This window comes from Pleurodeles waltl, chromosome 4_1 (assembly GCF_031143425.1).
Source record: "Pleurodeles waltl isolate 20211129_DDA chromosome 4_1, aPleWal1.hap1.20221129, whole genome shotgun sequence".
Taxonomy (NCBI): Eukaryota; Metazoa; Chordata; class Amphibia; order Caudata; family Salamandridae; genus Pleurodeles; species Pleurodeles waltl.
The window spans coordinates 734,788,738-734,809,264 of NC_090442.1; the positions used below are offsets into that span (position 1 = coordinate 734,788,738).

The 20,527-nt window shown below is 50.0% G+C and overlaps 1 protein-coding gene across 2 annotated transcripts in view; it reads left to right on the top strand.

The window, feature by feature from the left end:
• The window catches only part of COPG2 (COPI coat complex subunit gamma 2), a 297,572-nt gene that overhangs the window by 12,975 nt on the left and 264,070 nt on the right, over positions 1-20,527 (top strand). For both annotated transcript variants that reach the window (XM_069229321.1, XM_069229320.1), the window contains exon 2: positions 17,575-17,627. In XM_069229321.1, the coding sequence (XP_069085422.1) occupies positions 17,575-17,627 (53 nt within the window). The remainder of the gene's footprint in view (positions 1-17,574; positions 17,628-20,527) is intronic.

Below are 20,527 nucleotides of genomic sequence, written 5' to 3' on the forward strand. Positions count from 1 at the left end.
AACTTATTTTGGCCCAATATTGCACAGGGGCAGGTTAACTGAGTCTTTTATGTCTCTACAGGTATTACTTTGATGACACCTCATAAGATAGTTGTAGTATTCTCTATTCTTTAGCATGCAAAGTACGTATGTGTATATTTGATCTCTGCGAGGAGTGGAATCGGGGGGCGGGGGGGGTTCATCCTTGGTCCTGATGATAAGCCTACGGGTAGGCTTTGAAACATGAAGACCAGGAAGGCAGGTACATTATATACCCTACTTCCACGTACTCCCCTTTTTAACCATACCACCACTCTGAGATCTATTAAAGTATTGGAACCACTAGGAGACAGGTATTTTTAACTTCTTTAAGACCTCCCGACTCCTATCTTTCCCTTCACTTGAGTCACATTGACAAAACAATACCAGTGCTCCCACGTATCTCGTAAGTTGTAGCATGCCCTGTCCCGTAGCGGAACGGGAGGAACCCAATGATGAAGCATGCCACCAAGGGGTAACCCTGGTAGGTGAGGGTTTTTTCAAAGGAAGATCTTTCTTTCCTTGTTTTACCTGTGGGGACTCCCCTCCTGCTGAGTTTTCATGTAACGTTACTCGGTTTTCAAGGAGGGCAGGCCCAGCAATGTATCCTCCTTCTTTCTCTTTTTGTTTTGATTATTGGTTAACTTGGCCATATACTACAAAGTTACTTGTTTTTTTTAGCACCTATCTCTTGAATGTTGTTAGTTAGTTTGCATTTCTGCCCAAGGAAATGCTAGCATTTTCTAGCCTTTTGTGTTTGTCATGTTTTTTTAAATCTTTATGTTGTGTATTTATCACAAACTAATAAGGCGTAAATACATATGACGTAACGTAGAACAACCAATCCCCTGCTTGCTGTGATGTAGAGAAATATAGTATAAATCGAGTGACAGTTTCTGACATTAGTTGTGTTGGACTCAGTTCCTTAAATGCTATGGCTCTGCCCTCAGGTCTATGTGTGACCAGGTTTCCCAGGGACACCCTACCCTCTTGAAACTCCCTTCAGCTGCCGGACATATATATATTTTTTTTATTCCAAAAATCTGTTTATTATTATTTTTCAGCGTGTTGTAACATTTTAACTTACATCAACATTAGGATAACAAATTTGTGCAATTATCAGTCGATTGAATAAGCACGTTCGCCGAAGGTAAGCATTGGAACGGTTGACAGCTAGGCCTCCAGGCAGATTGTTTAACCGCACGCTACCAGAGCTTGCGTAGAACAGGATTATCTAACATACGAACTCTAAAGCAAAAAAGTCCATACACTGGAATCTTGAAATCCATGGATAATTTGAAAGACAGCAAATACCACAGTGTCACTTTAAACTGCACATGAAAATCATCACATTCGCACAACGTTATGCTTGCAGGTATTTATCTTTAAGCAAACCACAGATGACAATAAGAAAATGAACAAACTTTGGAGGACTATTTCTACGATCAATAGGTTGTGATTGAAGCATGTCGCCGTGGGCACGGGAACTCTGCCGTTCTGACCATTCGTACCAATATAGGGCGGAAGCGCGTGCAGACCACATACACCTGTCACCCAGATAAGCCTCAGCCACAACTCCAAAACTGAGGCTGGGCCGGCCGCTCAGACTCCGGCACCCACCTCCACACGCACTGGCGCCGGGAGCATGTGCACACTCATTTCGGCAGTCAGACCAGTTCCTCCATATCCGGGCCCTGCCCCAGACCTCGCAAGCAAGCCATCATCGCTTCCCAGCTATCTGACAACGGATACTTGCCCAGCCCCAGCGCATCTTCCCTTTTGTAACGCCACTCCCTCTGCATTTGCCCAAACCTCAAATGAATATTTCCAGGCCCGCTCAGCTGGTGGGTCGGGTGACTTCAACTGACGGGTTATCAGTCTCCTGGCCGTTATCAAGCCTAAATCCAGAAATCTTGCTGCAGCTCTATGCCGCGTGCCCCTGGGGAAAAAGGCCTAGCACACAAGTCTCCCAGGTGAACGGAACTGAGCGCGACATGCACTCCGATAGGCAATCTACCACCGCCCTCCAGAAGCGGTGCAAGGATGGACAGGACCATAGCATGTGAATCATGTCTGCATCAATGTGGGAACAACGGGGACAGGCTGCATCGCGACGAGCAAAATATCTGTTTACTCCGGCTGGAGTGAGGTATGACCTATGAATGATATAGAATTGGATCAAACGGAATCTGGAGTTACGGGGTACATTAACATGGGCGGAGAGAGTAGATTTCCATTGCGTATCTATGAATGAGGTGGTCCCATCTCCGTCCCAAGCCGCACGCAGTGTATTGCATTCTAGGGCTGTGTGCAAGCGCAGCGCTTCAGTAAACCATCTAATCAGGTGACGTCCCTGCCCCATCACCTGTATGTACTGTACCAACAGATGCTTGGGAGGAGCAATAGACAAGTCGCCCCACTTAGACGTTAAAGACTTCAGCAATGAATTATACAGCAGAAACTGTCCTGCAGGAAGGCCCGACTCCTGCACCAACACAAGCAACGATATCAGTTTACCATCCTCATAGAGGTCGCCCAGTGTATACAGCTCTGCCGCATGCCACGCACGCAGCTTAGGCCCTGACGTAACTTTAGAGCCACAGGGAGTGCCCAGCAACGCCAATGCCGGAGCAAATGGGACTGTCCGCCCCCAGCAAGGCGCAGGGACCTACGATAACAGCTAAAAGCTACCTTAAGGAATAACTGTCTCGGCAACGCCACACGTGCTAATGGGTGAAATAAATGCGACACTTGCATGAGGGACCAAGGGCCCTCCGTGGTTGCCGTGTCGGTGAGATGCAGGCCCACCAGCCATTTGGACACCCATTGGAGCTGAGAGGCCAAATAGTAATGCTCCAGATTAGGGACCGACAGGCCGCCCCTCTCCAGCAGCAAATACAATTTTCTTAGCGCAACTCTGCAGCGTCCCCCATTCCAAATAAAATCCCTCAACGTAGACTCCAGACTCTTGAAGAAACTAGGAGGGATATAGTGCGGGATGTTAGCAAAGTAATATAATAGGTGTGGCAGGACTATCATTTTTAGCAGCGCTATCCTACCTGCCACCGACAGCGGCAGCGTCTGCCAGAAAGCCATCTGGGATTTGATTGAGGACACCGCCCTCTCAAGGTTCCCATCAATTAGGTCCTCCTCATGATGATAAATGCGGATGCCTAGATATCGGAATGCGTGGGGCTGCCAAGGAACTGTACTCCCAAAGAAACAAAGCTCTGGGTTTGAAAGCGCGGGGTCAAAAGGGAAAAGGCATGACTTAGAGCAATTAACCCTGAGGCCTGACAACGAGGCAAACTGTTGCAACAGGGTCCCAACCTCTGAAGGGATTCGCGAAATATCCCTGAAATACAACAAAAGGTCATCAGCATATAGCGATATCGCGTGCAGGCCACCCCCCAGGGGAATACCCCAACCAAAACCCCTGTCACGCAGAGCCGCTGCCTTGGGCTCCATGGCAAGGGAGAACAGCAGTGGGGAAAGGGGGCAACCTTGCCTCGTACCTCTGCACACATTGACAGACTCTGATATAATGCGCCCCATCTTAACCCGAACCTGAGGTTTAGTATATAGCAGTTTAACCATACGAATAAAGAGGGGCTCAATGCCGAATCGCCGCAAGACCCTGAAAAGGTAAGGCCACTCTAAGGAATCAGAGGCCTTCTCTAGGTCAAGGACAAGACATCCCGCCCATGGCCAGTCTCGTCTCGCATAGTGCATGATACGGAACAGTCGCCTGATATTGTACGACGTATCTCTCGCCGGTACGAACCCGTTTTGGTCTGGATGCACCAGGCCCGGCGTTATAGGCGCTAGACGTATTGCTAGGGTTTTGGCCAATGTTTATAGTCCGTGTTGAGCATAGCTAGAGGGCGGTGCGAGCCCAGCTCTGCCGGATCTTTGTCAGGCTTGGGAAGAGACACGAGCATCGCCTCCCTCTGAGATGTCGTCAAGTATCCCCTCTGTACCGCCTCCTCATAGACGTGGAGAAGCTTGGGTGCAAGGATTAAGGTAAATGCCTTGTAAAAGTCGGTCGGTAGACCATCCGGACCCGGTGTCTTGCCAGACGCCAGCTTGCGAATGCTGTCCTGTTTCTCAGTAAGGTCAAGAGGCTCCTCCAGCGCACTCATCTGGTCAGCCGTCAGACATGGGAGCTCCACCCCGGAGAGAAACTCGTCATAGGACCGTTCAGGGGAAACCACGACTGAGGCATACAGGGTCTTGCAGTGCTGCGTAAATGCAGAATGTATTTCCCCAGGTGTATGCAGCAGACGACCAGTCTCCGAGTGAACCTCCATAATCGGGCCATGGTCGCGATCACCTCTTATCAACCAGGCCAGAAGTCTGCCCGACTTGTCTGCTGAGGCGTGCGTTCTCGCTGAGTGAGCAGTGTAATTCGAGCGGCGCAGCCGTTCAAGTAGAGATAAACGTTCAGCACGGGCCCTGGATACAAAGCCATGCCTGCGGGACTACGAGCAGCCTCTCGCTCTGGGCGCAGCGATTCTCGCTCTATATGAGCAAGGTCCTGCTCGATCGAGCGCCTCAAATTCCACTGAGTCCCTGTAGGAAAGTACCATCTTGCCTGGCATGTTACCCCCATTTTTCACTGTATATATGTTGTTTTAGTTGTATGTGTCACTGGGACCCTGGTAACCCAGGGCCCCAGTGCTCATAAGTGTGCCTGAATGTGTTACCTGTGTAGTGACTAACTGTCTCACTGAGGCTCTGCTAACCAGAACCTCAGTGGTTATGCTCTCTCATTTCTTTCCAAATTGTCACTGACAGGCTAGTGACCATTTTTACCAATTGACATTGGCTTACTGGAACACCCTTATAATTCCCTAGTATAGGGTACTGAGGTACCCAGGGTATTGGGGTTCCAGGAGATCCCTATGGGCTGCAGCATTTCTTTTGCCACCCATAGGGAGCTCTGACAATTCTTACACAGGCCTGCCACTGCAGCCTGAGTGAAATAACGTCCACGTTATTTCACAGCCATTTTACACTGCACTTAAGTAACTTATAAGTCACCTATATGTCTAACCTTTACCTGGTAAAGGTTAGGTGCAAAGTTACTTAGTGTGAGGGCACCCTGGCACTAGCCAAGGTGCCCCCACATTGTTCAGAGCCAATTCCCTGAACTTTGTGAGTGCGGGGACACCATTACACGCGTGCACTACATATAGGTCACTACCTATATGTAGCTTCACAATGGTAACTCCGAATATGGCCATGTAACATGTCTATGATCATGGAATTGCCCCCTCTATGCCATCCTGGCATAGTTGGCACAATCCCATGATCCCAGTGGTCTGTAGCACAGACCCTGGTACTGCCAAACTGCCCTTCCTGGGGTTTCACTGCAGCTGCTGCTGCTGCCAACCCCTCAGACAGGCAGCTGCCCTCCTGGGGTCCAGCCAGGCCTGGCCCAGGATGGCAGAACAAAGAACTTCCTCTGAGAGAGGGTGTGACACCCTCTCCCTTTGGAAAATGGTGTGAAGGCAGGGGAGGAGTAGCCTCCCCCAGCCTCTGGAAATGCTTTGTTGGGCACAGATGTGCCCAATTCAGCATAAGCCAGTCTACACCGGTTCAGGGACTCCTTAGCCCCTGCTCTGGCGCGAAACTGGACAAAGGAAAGGGGAGTGACCACTCCCCTGACCTGCACCTCCCCTGGGAGGTGTCCAGAGCTCCTCCAGTGTGCTCCAGACCTCTGCCATCTTGGAAACAGAGGTGCTGCTGGCACACTGGACTGCTCTGAGTGGCCAGTGCCACCAGGTGACGTCAGAGACTCCTGCTGATAGGCTCCTTCAGGTGTTAGTAGCCTATCCTCTCTCCTAAGTAGCCAAACCCTCTTTTCTGGCTATTTAGGGTCTCTGTCTCTGGGGAAACTTTAGATAACGAATGCAAGAGCTCATCCGAGTTCCTCTGCATCTCTCTCTTCACCTTCTGATAAGGAATCGACTGCTGACCGCGCTGGAAGCCTGCAAACCTGCAACATAGTAGCAAAGACGACTACTGCAACTCTGTAACGCTGATCCTGCCGCCTTCTCGACTGTTTTCCTGCTTGTGCATGCTGTGGGGGTAGCCTGCCTCCTCTCTGCACCAGAAGCTCCGAAGAAATCTTCCGTGGGTCGACGGAATCTTCCCCCTGCAACCGCAGGCACCAAAAAGCTGCATTACCGGTCCCTTGGGTCTCCTCTCAGCACGACGAGCGAGGTCCCTCGAATCCAGCGACTCTGTCCAAGTAACCCCCACAGTCCAGTGACTCTTCAGCCCAAGTTTGGTGGAGGTAAGTCCTTGCCTCACCTCGCTGGGCTGCATTGCCGCGACTTTGCAGCTACTCCGGCCCCTGTGCACTTCTGGCGGAAATCCTTTGTGCACAGCCAAGCCTGGGTCCACGGCACTCTAACCTGCATTGCACGACTTTCTAAGTTGGTCTCCGGCGACGTGGGACTCCTTTGTGCAACTTCGGCGAGCACCGTTTCACGCATCCTCGTAGTGCCTGTTTCTGGCACTTCTCCGGGTGCTACCTGCTTCAGTGAGGGCTCTTTGTCTTGCTCGACGTCCCCTCTCTCTTCAGGTCCAATTTGCGACCTCCTGGTCCCTCCTGGGCCCCAGCAGCGTCCAAAAACGCCAAACGCACGATTTGCGACTAGCAAGGCTTGTTGGCGTCCTTCCGGCGGGAAAACACTTCTGCACGACTCTCCAAGGCGAGAGGGATCCGTCCACCAAAGGGGAAGTCTCTAGCCCTTTTCGTTCCTGCAGAAATCTCAGCTTCTTCTGTCCAGTAGAAGCTTCTTTGCACCCGCAGCTGGCATTTCCTGGGCATCTGCCCATCTCCGACTTGCTTGTGACTTTTGGACTTGGTCCCCTTGTTCCACAGGTACCCTAGATTGGAAATCCACAGTTGTTGCATTGCTGGTTTGTGTCTTTCCTGCATTATTCCTCTAACACGACTATTTTGTCCTTAGGGGAACTTTAGTGCACTTTGCACTCACTTTTCAGGGTCTTGGGGAGGGTTATTTTTCTAACTCTCACTATTTTCTAATAGTCCCAGCGACCCTCTACAAGGTCACATAGGTTTGGGGTCCATTCGTGGTTCGCATTCCACTTTTGGAGTATATGGTTTGTGTTGCCCCTATCCCTATGTTTCCCCATTGCATCCTATTGTAACTATACATTGTTTGCACTGTTTTCTAAGACTATACTGCATATTTTTGCTATTGTGTATATATATCTTGTGTATATTTCCTATCCTCTCACTGAGGGTACACTCTAAGATACTTTGGCATATTGTCATAAAAATAAAGTACCTTTATTTTTAGTATAACTGTGTATTGTGTTTTCTTATGATATTGTGCATATGACACTAAGTGGTACTGTAGTAGCTTCACACGTCTCCTAGTTCAGCCTAAGCTGCTCTGCTAAGCTACCATTATCTATCAGCCTAAGCTGCTAGACACCCTATACACTAATAAGGGATAACTGGGCCTGGTGCAAGGTGCAAGTACCCCTTGGTACTCACTACAAGCCAGTCCAGCCTCCTACAGTCCCCATGCAATGACCATGGATGAAGACTTTGAAGGTGTCCCACTCCATCTGGCCCGTAGTGGCAGTACCGTCGTTGTGCTCTAAAAATTCAGGGATCGGCTAGTGATGCTTTAAAGGCAGCATCCTCCAGGAGTTCAGTTCTGAGCCTCCAGGTGTAGGGACAGCTGAAGGGGAGACATCCCAGCCCAAACGTACAATCTGTGGGTTATGGTCTGAGTGCGTGCGTCCCAGATAGTCCGCATCTACAACCGCAGAGGTCAGGTCTTGCGTGCAGAGTATTCTATCGAGCCGCACATGCAGGGAGTGCGGAGCAGAGTAATATGAGTAAACTCTGTCTGCGGCATTTTGCTGCCGCCATTTATCTATCAAGTGCCAGTGTTGGGTCCAGTTGACCAATCCACGCGCAGCTGCCACAGTAGATGATGTAGGCAGTGGGGGGAAGGAGCAATCTAAGTCAGTATCTAGCACACTATTGAAGTCCCCTCCCAGTAACCAGGGGTAGTCGCTCCAACCCGATAATTGATGGGACAGAGTGTGCAGGAAGGAAGTTTGATCTACATTTTGGGCGTATATAGAGCCCAGCACTATGGCCCGACCTGCAAGTCGCCCACGGTCCAGGGCAAGTCTCCCTTGCGGATCTATGATCTGATCTTCCGCCACAAAGGGGACACCCGATTTAATCCAGATCAGGGCTCCCCTAGCATAAGTGGAGTGGACTGTTGCATATAATTGCCCTCTCCAGTGCCGCTGCAAGCGAGGGAGCTCTGATCGCGCCAAGTGGGTCTCCTGCAAGAAGGCGATGTGGACTGAGTGCCTTCTGAGATATGAATATATGGAGTACCTGCGCCTAGGCGTGTGTATGCCGCACACATTCCAAGTGAGTGCAATATATGAAGTCATAGCGGCATTAGTTCAGCATGCCCGCATACTACCCATCCCGCCCTTAAGCACCATACTGCGCGCACAACAACAGATTCCCAGCGCCCAGTCCGACAACCCGAGTAGAGCCTCCGACATAACCAGAACAAAACCAATACCATCAGAGCAGATGAACAACCGGTCCCCGCCCAAACCCAGCAACTTGAACATTCAACAACATAATCACACATGATAATTCTCAGATAGTAGGAGAGTGGGGTAGGCCAGGTCACACAGGGAAACAAGCGAGCACTAAACCAGTTGTCCCGGCTAGAGTGGATAACAGAGGGGTGGGGGGCAGCGGCGGGCTGGGTTTTTAAGCTGTGATGTGAGACAATTACACCACCAGTAAAAACTGCACATTCTGCCTATATAACATCTCATGCCTGGCAGTTGGGCCATCAGTCGGCACACACTAAGTAACATACCAACTCTGTAAACCAGGCGCTCCATTTACATCAAGCAAAGAGTTACATCATGTCTGGGTCATCCAAATGTGCCCCAGCAGGGCCTAGAAAAGGTCGCACGCGGTGGCAGGAGTCACAGTTGGGCATTCCGGAAAACCCAACTCCGAAAGCTGGTCCGGCGTGGCAGGGCAGTTGCTGGGAGGCTGCGAAATTTCAGTTTCCGATTCCGACACCACCAGTGAGGCGCTGATCGCCGCCGCCGACTGTAGCGCCTTGCGCCGCTCCTGTATGAGCTGTTCCAGGTCAGGAGCATGTGACGCGGCCTCAGCGGCCACACCACCCCTCCTACGGCCACGTCTCGCCCGCCCGCACTTGCTCTTTGATGCAGGCGGGTTCCTCTCCGCTTCACGGCCCGAAACGCGGCCTGTTGACTCCAGCCAGTCCCACGCCGCCTCTGGCGTGGTGAAGAAGTGAGATTTATTCTCGGCTATGATGCGGAGCTTGGATGGGAATAGTAGAGAGTACTCCAGGCGCAACGCCCTAAGTCTACCCTTCAAGGGCAGGTAGGAGGCCCAGTCCAGCTGTACCGCCAGAGTGTAGTCGGGGAACAGCATTATTTACGCATCGTCCACTCGAGGCGGCGGGGAGGATCTCACAGTTTTGAGAATAATAATATCTCGATCCGCATAAGGGGGCAAGCGAATTATAAAGGGACGAGGGCCACTGCCCGGAGTCCTGGGCCGCGTGGGGATTCGATGAGCCCGTTCCACAGAAAAAAAAAGGGGGTCAGTGTACGATCCGGCACTAGCCCCTTATGCCAGTTGTCAGAGTAGGCCACCGCATCCCGGCCCTCGGCACCCTCTGGCAATCCAACACTTATGTTATTTCGCCTGGTGCGGCCCTCCGCGTCCTCCACATGGCGCTCCAGTTCCGCCACACATGCCATAGCACCCCCCATTTGGCCTCCAAGTGAGACGCCACCGGTGCCAGCTCATCCACTCTCGCCTCTATCATACCTGTCTTGTCCGCCAGGTTGCGGTGGTCAGCGTGTAGCAGGACAAGGTCACTGGCCACCTTGTCAATCTTGGCTTCTAGAGATGTGTGAGCCCGCTCCAGCGAGTCGCCGATGCGCTACACCGCGGCCAGCACAGCATCCAACTTTTGACTGTCCTGCGCTGTGACGTCTTGCGACCTCCCTGTTCCAGTGCCAGAGTGAAGGCGTCCTGTCCCCGCCATGACCAAAGTCTATCTGGACTCCAATTGGCGCCACTCCACTCACTGGACGACTCGCCGCCAGTGGCGTTGGCCAAAAGCCCACCGGTGCGCCCAACCAGCTCAGGAGGACCAGGGCAGGAGATCAGTGTAGCAAATGCCGCAGTCGCGCAGTAGTGCAGGTCCTCCAAGTCAGTCCCCGGGCCCTCTTAATCAACCACCTCGATGGCGCGATTACCCAGCACCATGATCCAGCAGGGATCGACTCCTCGCCACCAGCTGCGCAACCAGCAGAAAATCCACTGTCAAATCGTTTCTGGCGTTCACTGGACAAGCGCCTCACCAATCCACTGAAAGGCCGGGCCCGCTTGCTTGTGCCCCCAGAACGGTGCCGTGCAGCAGCTCGAACAGCCCAACCTGCGATTTACTCGCAGCCTACCTCCTTCCACCTGTCTCCAGGTCTCTGATCACCAGCTCCGGGCCCCAGGCACTCCAGGCAAACTTCCCAGTCGGGGGCAGACGACTCAATCCAGGCCACATGGCTGAGAGGCCCGGCTCTTCTCTCCATCGACTCAGCGCCAGACCGGGAAGCTGATTCCCTCCCCCGCGTGCCTCTCAGCTCCTCAGACTCCGTTGCTTCTTTGAAGGAGCACTGGCCCCACAGGTACCCCACTCATACAGGCCCCGGCAGCCAGGCCCCACGGCGCCTCGATCTTGCGCCACTGCGAGGCCGCGCCCACTGCTCACCAGAGCCCTGCAGGCCGCGGACCCACATGGGCCTCTAGGAGCCGGCGTCAAGGATCGCCACGACCCAGGGCGCCACAGCAGCTCAGCACCCCTTCCGATTGGGCGCCGCCGGCCCGTTAACCCCTGTGTGCCGCCGGATGAGCCGGGCGAGACGCGGAGCTCACTTAGCTCGCGTCCGCCATGATCGCCTGCTTGGCCACGCCCTCTTCAGCTGCCGGACATATTACCCATCAAGAAAACCTCTAGGGGGCTCCCTCAATCACTCTCCCTCCATCTCTTCCCAGTGGTCCCACATCTTTGCAAATTTGTGGGGGGGTGGGCAGCCTCTTATTTAGTTATCGGTTACTCCGCCTGTCGGCACCTTTCCATATTGGATATCCAGTCTCTCAGTGTTGGAATCTATTTACACCCCCAATATCTTAGCACATTGCGCCTTGTGACCCCCCCCATTGCTGTGTTGCAGAGCTCGAGTGTGTACTTGTCCAGGGTTACCTCTTCCCCCAGATGCTGAGGGAGGAAGACCAGCCTAAGGGTATGCTCCATGGACTCTCCTACTACCCTTGAGTCTACATTGTACCCCGGTCCAGAAGACCCTCACTCTCGGATGGTCCCAGAGAGAGTGTGCACCAGTGTTCCCCCACTGATCACATGCCCTCAGACGTAGGTCTGTGTCGCTCATCCCCACAAATGAGCGAGAGAGAGAAAAATGATATCCTGGGTACAACAGTTTCAGCTGTATTAGCTGAAATGCCATCCGGATGGCACCCGCCTTGGGTTGTTTACAAGCTGCCCCTTCCCCCAATTATCCTCCAATCTAGCCAGGTCACCCTCCCACTTCCACCATAACTTGTGCAACTGGGCCTGTCTTGGTAAAGATAGTGGAGCACAGCTGGGATATAGCGTGTCTATGCAATGTAGCAACGGTATTCCAGTGGGCTCTCATCCTCCAAGTCCTAAGGTTGAGGCTTCAGTCAACACAGGATAGAACTCCTCCACAAGTACTGCAGGAATTATTCACCTGGCCTTTCATATTGACTCTGTAGATCCGCAAACATCAACCATCCTGAGTGTCCCACTGCCATCCGCCCCCCAACCCCCAAAGTATCCTCCCCCTTTGAAATGCCAATCATGTCCCTTCACCAGTAACCCAATACCCTTTGTAATTCCACCAACTTGTTCATGCCCCACAACAAGTGTTAGTCAGTCCACCCACCCACCCACCCCAGCCTTTCTGTTGCACGTCTCCAGGTTTGACCCACCTGAGCAGTCGGCTCCCTGAGGGTTGTGATTTTCCCCGCTTCGTAGAGCCATTGTGTGAAATCGTGAGGCTCCAGTGCCCACCTGTCTGCCATCAGAGCTGGTTCCCTTTAGTCCGCAATAGACCAATCATTGATTATCAGCAGGTGAGCATCCCAGTAATACATTTGGAAATCTGGCAGGGTAATACCCCAATCTACCGTCCACCTTGTCAATGTTCCCATAGCAATCCATGGGGTGGCTCAATCCCAGGAAAAAAAGGATCTACCCTCTGCATCCATGCCTGGAAAAGGTTGTTGGAGACCTCAAACTTTAAAATTTGAACTGCATAAGGAAGCTTTCGTAGGTAAATCATTATATATAGCACTGCTTTTCCCAGTACGGAGAGGGTGAGCCTACGCCAGCGTTCCACACCTTTGTGGAAATTCTGCAGGATTTACCCCCACATTTGTATCAAAGAACAGTGTACGATCTGTGCCCACATGTATTCACCAGGTAAGTAAACCAAATATCAGTCCACGCCAGCGAGACAGGCCATCAACCCCTCCTCCCCACGAAGCCTCCCCAGCATCCACCGAGACAGCAGGTACCCCATGGATTTTCCCTTGTTGATTGTTATGCCAGTGAAGACACCGAAGATGCACAAGATCTCCAGGGTTCTCTGCAGGGCCTGGTCCAGGTTTGCAAGATATAGTAATATGTCATCAGCATACAGGAAGATCGTGTCCTACCAGTATTTATCCCAGCGAAGGCCCTGCAGCAGTGCATCCCGCCGAACCCTGTTAGCCAACCGCTTCATCACCACTGCGAAAATTAGTGGAGAGAGGGGATATGCTTGTAAGGTGCCCCTGCCCAGTTCGAATTCCTCTGACAGCATGACATTCAGCCGTACTCTAGCTGTCCGCTTTTGATACAGAAGGTTCACCGACGCCCGGTAAACCGGGCTGAAGCCCATATGGTCTAAAAGGGTCATAAGGTAGGGCCATTCCAAAGAATAAAGTGCCTTCTCTGCACCTAGCACGAAGAGAAAAGCTGATTCTGGAACCTGAAGTCATCTGCCAAGAGCCGCCAGAGATTATGCTGTGTGGCTCTATATGGCATGAACCGTTGACTGAACCGGAGCCACTATGCCATCTATCACTAACTGTAGGCGATTTGCCAATATTTTCACAAGCAATTTAGTTTCCAAATTCAGAATGGATATTGGCTTATGAGTCGTATTCTTCCAGGGGCTTGGTTTGTGGATTAAGACAGATGTTGCCTGTTGAAGATCCAGAAGGAGCTCCCCCTGTACATGTTCCTCACAATACATATCATTCAGGGTTTGATCACCTTACTCTTGACATATTTAAAGAATTCAGGGAGATGTTGGGACCGAGGGCCTTCCCACTTCAGATTAGGGCAAGAGCTTCTCCAAATGATTTTTCTGTAACAGGGGCCCCCAGTGTATTCCTGGTCTCCCTACCTAGTTGTGGAACCGAGAGATCTCGCACAAAATTATGCATATCCTACTTCACCTTTACGGGGAAACTCCCTACCTAGTTGTGGCACCAAGAGACTCACACAGAATTATGCATATCCTACTCCACCTTTACCGGAGAGGCGAGAGGTGTATAGATCTGCCAGATATTGGGCAAAAATCTGGACTGCAGTAGTAGGTTTCTTAGCCATCTCCCTTTGCTGTGTGGAAACTGCCAGAATCCATTGCTGGCCCTTCTTCTTGGCCAACCAGGCCAGCATCTTTCCTGCCTTGCTCTCTGCCTCCTAGAATCTCCTCTGCCGTGCCCTGTGGAGTATCCTGGTTTCTTGGAGTACCAGACATCCATATTCCTCCCAGAGTCAAGTTAAATTCTGCTTCAGCTCTGGATCCAGCACTTCCACATGGTCATCCTGTCTCCATCAGCTCCCTTTTAATTTCCACTACCAAATGGACTCTGTCTCTTTTCTTCCCTACCACGTGCGCTATTGGGTGCCCTTGCACAGCTGTCTTTTATGCTTCACAAAGAACTGTCCTGAAGGCCACTGTACCCCTGTTCTCCTGGAAATACAAGTTAGTCGCCAGCCTGCACAGACCCCTGTGCCCACAACTATAATAATCAGGAAATGGTTTGATATGCCCCTCGTCAAATGTGTTTCTATATCTGTGTCAGTGGGACTCCGGCACCAGAAAATAGACAAGTCATGCCAACAAATGAGGCGCATTGGCCGTGTGTGAAAACTGCTCCCCCACTCCCTGCAAGTGAGGCCCACCATAGGTCCTTCCACCCCAGGCCCCAAAGCAAGAACTAATGCAGTATTAAATAACACAACACCACACCTCTCTTTAGCTTATTCCCAACTCCATTCACATTCAATGAGATATTTCTAAGGGAGGCCAGGTGTCCTTAACCATTGATTGAGAACCGATCTGGACCAATGTGCTGAGTCATCTCATCATTTCCTAGCTGCCACTGTACATCTAATCTAGGTGTTATTGCCAAAGCTAGCTTACACTGTCCTCCCCCCACTTCCTCCCAACCCTCTGTGCTTCTCATGCTGCCAGTATAAAATACCCCCTCCCCCCCCAATGCTCGAGGCTCTTGTCACCCCCAACCATCCCCCGCTCAAATCCCCTAACGTTGTGTATTGCTTACCATTGTGTCCAACGCATCCAGTAAGGGTCTAGCATGGCCAGTCCAGCTGGCTCAGGCTCCATCAAAGCACCTTAAACACAATCAAAACTCCACTTACTGAACTCTGGGCCCCACAGGAGCCCATCCGGCATCCGCCCCCAGAGGACATGTCAGGTCAAGTCGTCTGCTGTCCTGGAGGAAACCCTATGGAGGTCCAAAACCACAACATCTTCACTTGAACCATTCAATCCTTCCACCAACTTTCCCAGTTCCCTGTCCAGAAGTTCCCACCGGTTCACAGAGGGCTTTGAGGCCTGGTTGTGGGCCTGCGACCGCCTTATCTCCACACCTTGGCCTTGGTGGTGGCTGCTGTAGATCTTCTGCGCTGGCGCCGCCAAGGCAGCTAAATCCGCCCTTCAGAAGAGTACCCACCATCCTGATCCTTTGGAATTGGATGGCCCTGCTTCTCCAGCCTTTCTTTCACCTCCTTTGCCCATTGTAACTTGCAGGCGGCTGGGAAGAGCAGGGCATACTTTAAGTTGAAATGCCGCAAATGTTTCTTTACCTCCAGTAACAACTCATGCTGGCTTGGGACCAACATTATATAGTCTGGATAGATGCTCACTGGGTTGCCCTCAATCTGCGAGGGCCAGTGGGAGCGTGCCAATTGTGGTATACTGTCCCAGTTCTTGCAATTAAGTAGTCGTGTCACTTTTGGTCGGGGTGGTGCGCCGGGGGATGGGCCAGGACTCAGTACATCATTTTCACCGCGAACAGTGTCGACACCTTGGCCCCCCCCAACACCTCAGAGGATAACTATTGGTCCACAGAAACGTCCGTCGGTGGTCCCTCTGCCCTCTCTGGCACTTTTGCCAAGTGTATGTTGTTTCAGTGGGAGCGCCCTTTGGCGTCCTCCACTCTGGCTGACCAAAATGTCCACTTCCTTTTGCAGCTTAATCAACCTGTCCTCATGGTCCGCTTGGGCGGGTTTAAGTTGGACAGCAGTTGCCTCTGTGTCTGCGATCCTGTCTGCCTATCTGGTTTAGTTTTCCCTCAGGAGACCCACTTCGTTTACCACTGCCTCTATTTTCTGCCCCTGTGAGTTCTTGGTATTACAGATTGCTGCCAGGATCATAGCTGGATGGGACTACAAGTCCATATCAGCCCCCGTAGGGATCCATCTCTTAGCAACAGCATCTTACCTGGCAGGTGCTGGGCCTTCCTGTTTATTATAGATCTTAGTGAGGTCCAGCAGTTACAGGTCTATGGTTGTCTGCAAAGCCCTTATCCAACAGCAAGAAACCAATGCAGCGCCCAGGTGTCACCCTCATAGGGTCCTCCCCCACAGCCCAGATGAGGGTTGGGGGGTAGGCACTGTAGATCCTTTCTGGCCTCCAGAGTCCACCAGCTGGTTGTGTGCCAATATATGAGTCCCCCCCCAGAGGGACTGCTTAGACCTCAGACCCTGCCCAGGGGCCATGCTTTCAGTCACTCCTGCTCCAAGAAAATGGGATAGTGGCAGGGGGTGCCCTTCAGCACATACCTTGCCTGTCCTCGGCAAACTCCACCAGAATGTGCCCTCTTCCTGTGCTCCCTCCTGATTGGGCCGTTGGCCCAGTGGCACCATCTGCTGCTTCTCTGGTCTCCTCCGATTTCCTGGGGCAACGGGGAAGAGGAGAGCTGCATCCTTCGTCTTCCAGTGCTGCAGGCACTCATAGAAGCAGGCCCGTATTGTTGTAGCCCCTGCCTGGCTCTGAGGCCCTCCGTCAACGCCGCTGTGCTGCCAGGGCAGTGCGAGGCTGTCCAACAGCAAGGCACCGATGCATGGCTCAAACCGCTCCACCGGCAGCCTCTGCTGTTTTGTGCATCTTCAGCCAAGGGAGACAGCCCCTTGCGGCGGCCCCCGATGCTCACAGTCTCCTGCAGTTTTCCAGGGCCATGGGGCTTTAGTGTAGTCAACAGGATACCTACACCAGCGGGTCAGCGGCGTTGGAGCTCTGGGCCAAAATTCTGGCTCCATTGCTGCCATGGCCACGGCCCCCTTAGTCCTGTTTTTGACTGCCCCACGTTTTATACCTGTTAATGAAGTCATATTTTTGTTAGAAGTTGGAACAGTTTCAGGGTATTCAATTTCTTTCTATTAATTTGCTTTTCAGGCTTTATTTTATTTTGCAAACATTGTGGCCTCCTAGAGTAAGCCTTGACAGCTTGACTACGCTAATCTTTGAGAGTCAACTGCCCAAGAAGAGTAACTTGATTATGTAATTGGAGTGCAGTTGACCTTTCACACTTCCATGTTGTTCAGCCATCTGTACATTTCAGCTTGAACTAATGTAACGGGGTCAGAGGTTGGCAGTGGTGTGCTGATTGTATAGACATATACTGGTTCACTTTTAATATACCTTAATAGCATATACTGACCTCTGATTGCCATTCCTATGGCCCTTTCGAAGATGCCTGATAATCTATACTTTTACCTTAAGAGTGACATACATTTCCATCAACCACAGGCAAATGCTTTTTTTTTTTTTAAAGAAACTCCAGTAAAAGGTTCACTGTCCATTTGCTATGTAAGAGCATGTTCTTCCATTGGCACTAGGTGAATGTAATTTTGCAGACATTCGAAGTAACATATACTGAATGATAATTTGAAAGCCAGGGACAAATTGTGTGTACAATGATGCTGCAACAAGTATGGACTTTTATAGTAGTTTATAGGGTAACCTTTGGTGGTCTGCCTGGGAGTAAAGTATTGTGTGGGGCTTAGCTTGTTGCTTACATAGTGTTGCATGTTCTGATAACCCAAGCCTAATCCATCTTTAATGTATTTTCTTGCTCAGGAAGTGGTTCCAATCCTTTTCAACATTTGGAGAAGAGTGCTGTTTTACAAGAGGTATGACTACTGCATTCTTCTTCATATGGAACTCCAAAGCATTTTAGTACTTTTAAATTTAAACAGTGCAGTGCTGTAAAAGGAGCTAGGCGATATGGCAGATTATCGAGAACAGAAATATCCTGGTACAAATACACTGTGGCATAAATATGGAGAACATGAATATTGTGACAGTAAGTAAAAATTGATAAGTAGAGGTTTACTATTCTTAACTGCACTTCCACTTACATTGAAGATGTATATTGTGAGGGTAAATATATCTATATTTTTATACTTTACCTTTATATACTTGCCCTCGTATATTAGTTTTCAATATTAAGGCCACAAATTTTTATCTATTCGATGTTCTGGTACTATATGTTCTAGAAGTGTATCAAATAAATTGTTGTTGGTTGTGGACAACTTTGCATGTCGGCCCTTCGCATTATCATGATGCCTAGTTTTATATGTTGTTTTGCAAACTACTTGTCTTAGGTTAGGATGGTGTTGACCATTGATGTGCAATCTAGGTGAAGTACTGGATCTGAGAAACAAAGCCTAAAAGAGTCTGAAAGCTCTCTGACCGTAAGCAAGGTCTATCATAAAAGAAGCAGAGTATTGAACACCAGCTAGCAAAACATTTGTGCTACCTGTAGTGGGAGTCCTTAAAACAAAGTGACACTGGGAGCACTGGGTAACCTTGTGCTTCTCTACTGTCCATGGTGTTTCTGTCCTGTATTCCTCTTTATTTCCAACTTTCTTTATATCCGCTGCCATTGCATTGGTATATACCTTTAGCTGTCTTTACCACACAACAAAGAAAATAGCCATTACGCCTGTTCATGATATAAACTCTTCAAGACAATACAAAATGTCCCTTTTCAAAGGCTCAATAATAAGAATCTAGGGTTGAGGGGAAGAACAGTAAGAGAGGGTCACATGTCTGGATAATTACACCAAGCCAGTTCCCAGACTCCTCTCCCCTTTTCTCTGGAGAGAGTTCTCAGAGATCCCAGAGTCAGCTTGTCCACTAAGGTACAGGCCTCTTGCCCACCTAAAGGATGCTCCAGCTAGAGAAGAAACCCTTGAAGCAGCATTAGGAAAGAGTAAACTTAGATTCATGTCTCTTCACTTCCAAGGCTATGTACAAAGCCTGTGGCAGCTTCAACTCGGAAAAACACTTATCTTTCAGCGTCCTGGGTCACTTTTTCATTTTTTTTTTTTTTTTTATTTTTTTTTTTTAACTATTGGTGTTTAAGTTTTATAATACATCAGGCTTGTAACAGCCATCCCCACATTGGTTACACTGGGCAAGAGGAAAGAATCCGTTTAGCATACTTGTTAACCGCTGCTTAATGTGTAATAGCACCAGTTGGCCCACTTGTTTTTTTTTTTTTTGGGGGGAGCAGTTAATCAGTCTTCTTTTCCTTCAGAACCAGTTTAGCTGCAAAATATGACCCATGATTTACATAAGTCACTTTCAACATAATCAACAAACCAACCAAAGCTACAAGGCCCCGGATATCCGTTCTTTCCTGACTTCAACCAGTACTCTCATTCTCATAAGTTTGTCTTGGCTGTGGTCCGCGTTCATCAGATGTCGCCCGTTCTCCAGTAACACTATTTCCTTTAAAAAATGATGCCTGCAATATGTACTTTTGGAATTTAGTGGGTTAACTGGTCAAGTTGGCATCAGTAGCCTGTCCTCCATTTTTACCAATAGAATTCAATTTTTCTTTTCCTCCAGCTGGTGGTTCAGGTGAGACTGAGCTCCCATTAACTTTTTGAACACTGTAGTTATCACCTCAGGCAGCTCTTCATCAGTTGTTTTATTCAGAGAACTGGCAAATGGTCGTCCCTTCTAATATTGTCCAGCAGGTCTTTTTCCAAGTCTGCTTTCAATTGCACAGTTTTTGAAAGTCTTCAGACATTCTGCTGGCTCTTTTGTGTCTCTGCATTGGCCATCAATCTCCCGAATGTTCGTTTTCGAGTTTGCCATTTCTTTCTCTAGGCTTAACTTACACATCAACAAGAACTATATTTTCTCTTCAGATACCTTCACAGCAGTTTTAGTCTTGGTTGTCTTTGGTTAAGGTTGGCAAGATACAGATTTTAGTAGGTTTCTCACCTTTTGTCATCTCAAAATCAAATGTTCGTTCAAGTTCAGCCTTCTCTCCTTTTGTATGTGCAGTAGTTCGGGCTTAAGGAAATCTTCTTTACTTCTGTCTTTGTCAGCCGTACTGCACTGAGGTCAAGATGTAAACCCCAGGTGGGCAATCCTGAGATGAATCTGGTCGGATTGGCCTTTTTTGTATGGTTAGAATCAAGGGGATAAACATTTACCCTGCCACTGCATCCTCTATCTCGGCCTGTAGCAGCACATCCCTGGGTCCACAAAGTGAGAGGGATCTATAAATTGATTCTGATTTATAGCAGGCTGCCTGATGATGATGGTACCATTTCACGGAACTTCAATTTGTGCTCCTTTCTTATATACCTTCACATGCACCTAGGCCTCCTCAGTACTATGCAGGTTTACCCCGGCTTCTGTTGTGACGCAGGTGTGCTACAGACATCCTTGTCTGGTTGCATGGGATCTCCCCTCTCGCTTTGCTTCCTTTGGTGCTACCTAACCACATCATACATTCAAGGGAGGAGGGGAAAGATGGGCCCACAGCCACCAAATGAGAATAGATCGAGAACTGAGAAGAAGTCACCAGGAACAGTAGAGAAGAGGGCGCTGGATCACACAATGGTAGTCTCCACAGGTGTTGCAGCAGTATCAAATCTTTCTTCTCTAAATGTCTCTTGGTATGTTGTGCAAAAAGCAAGTCTCCGGTCTGATCAGCACTTCCTGAGGCCGTGTTGAAAGCTTTGGCTGGACCCAAAGAAGTTTCTGCCATCTCGGGCCTCCTCAGCAC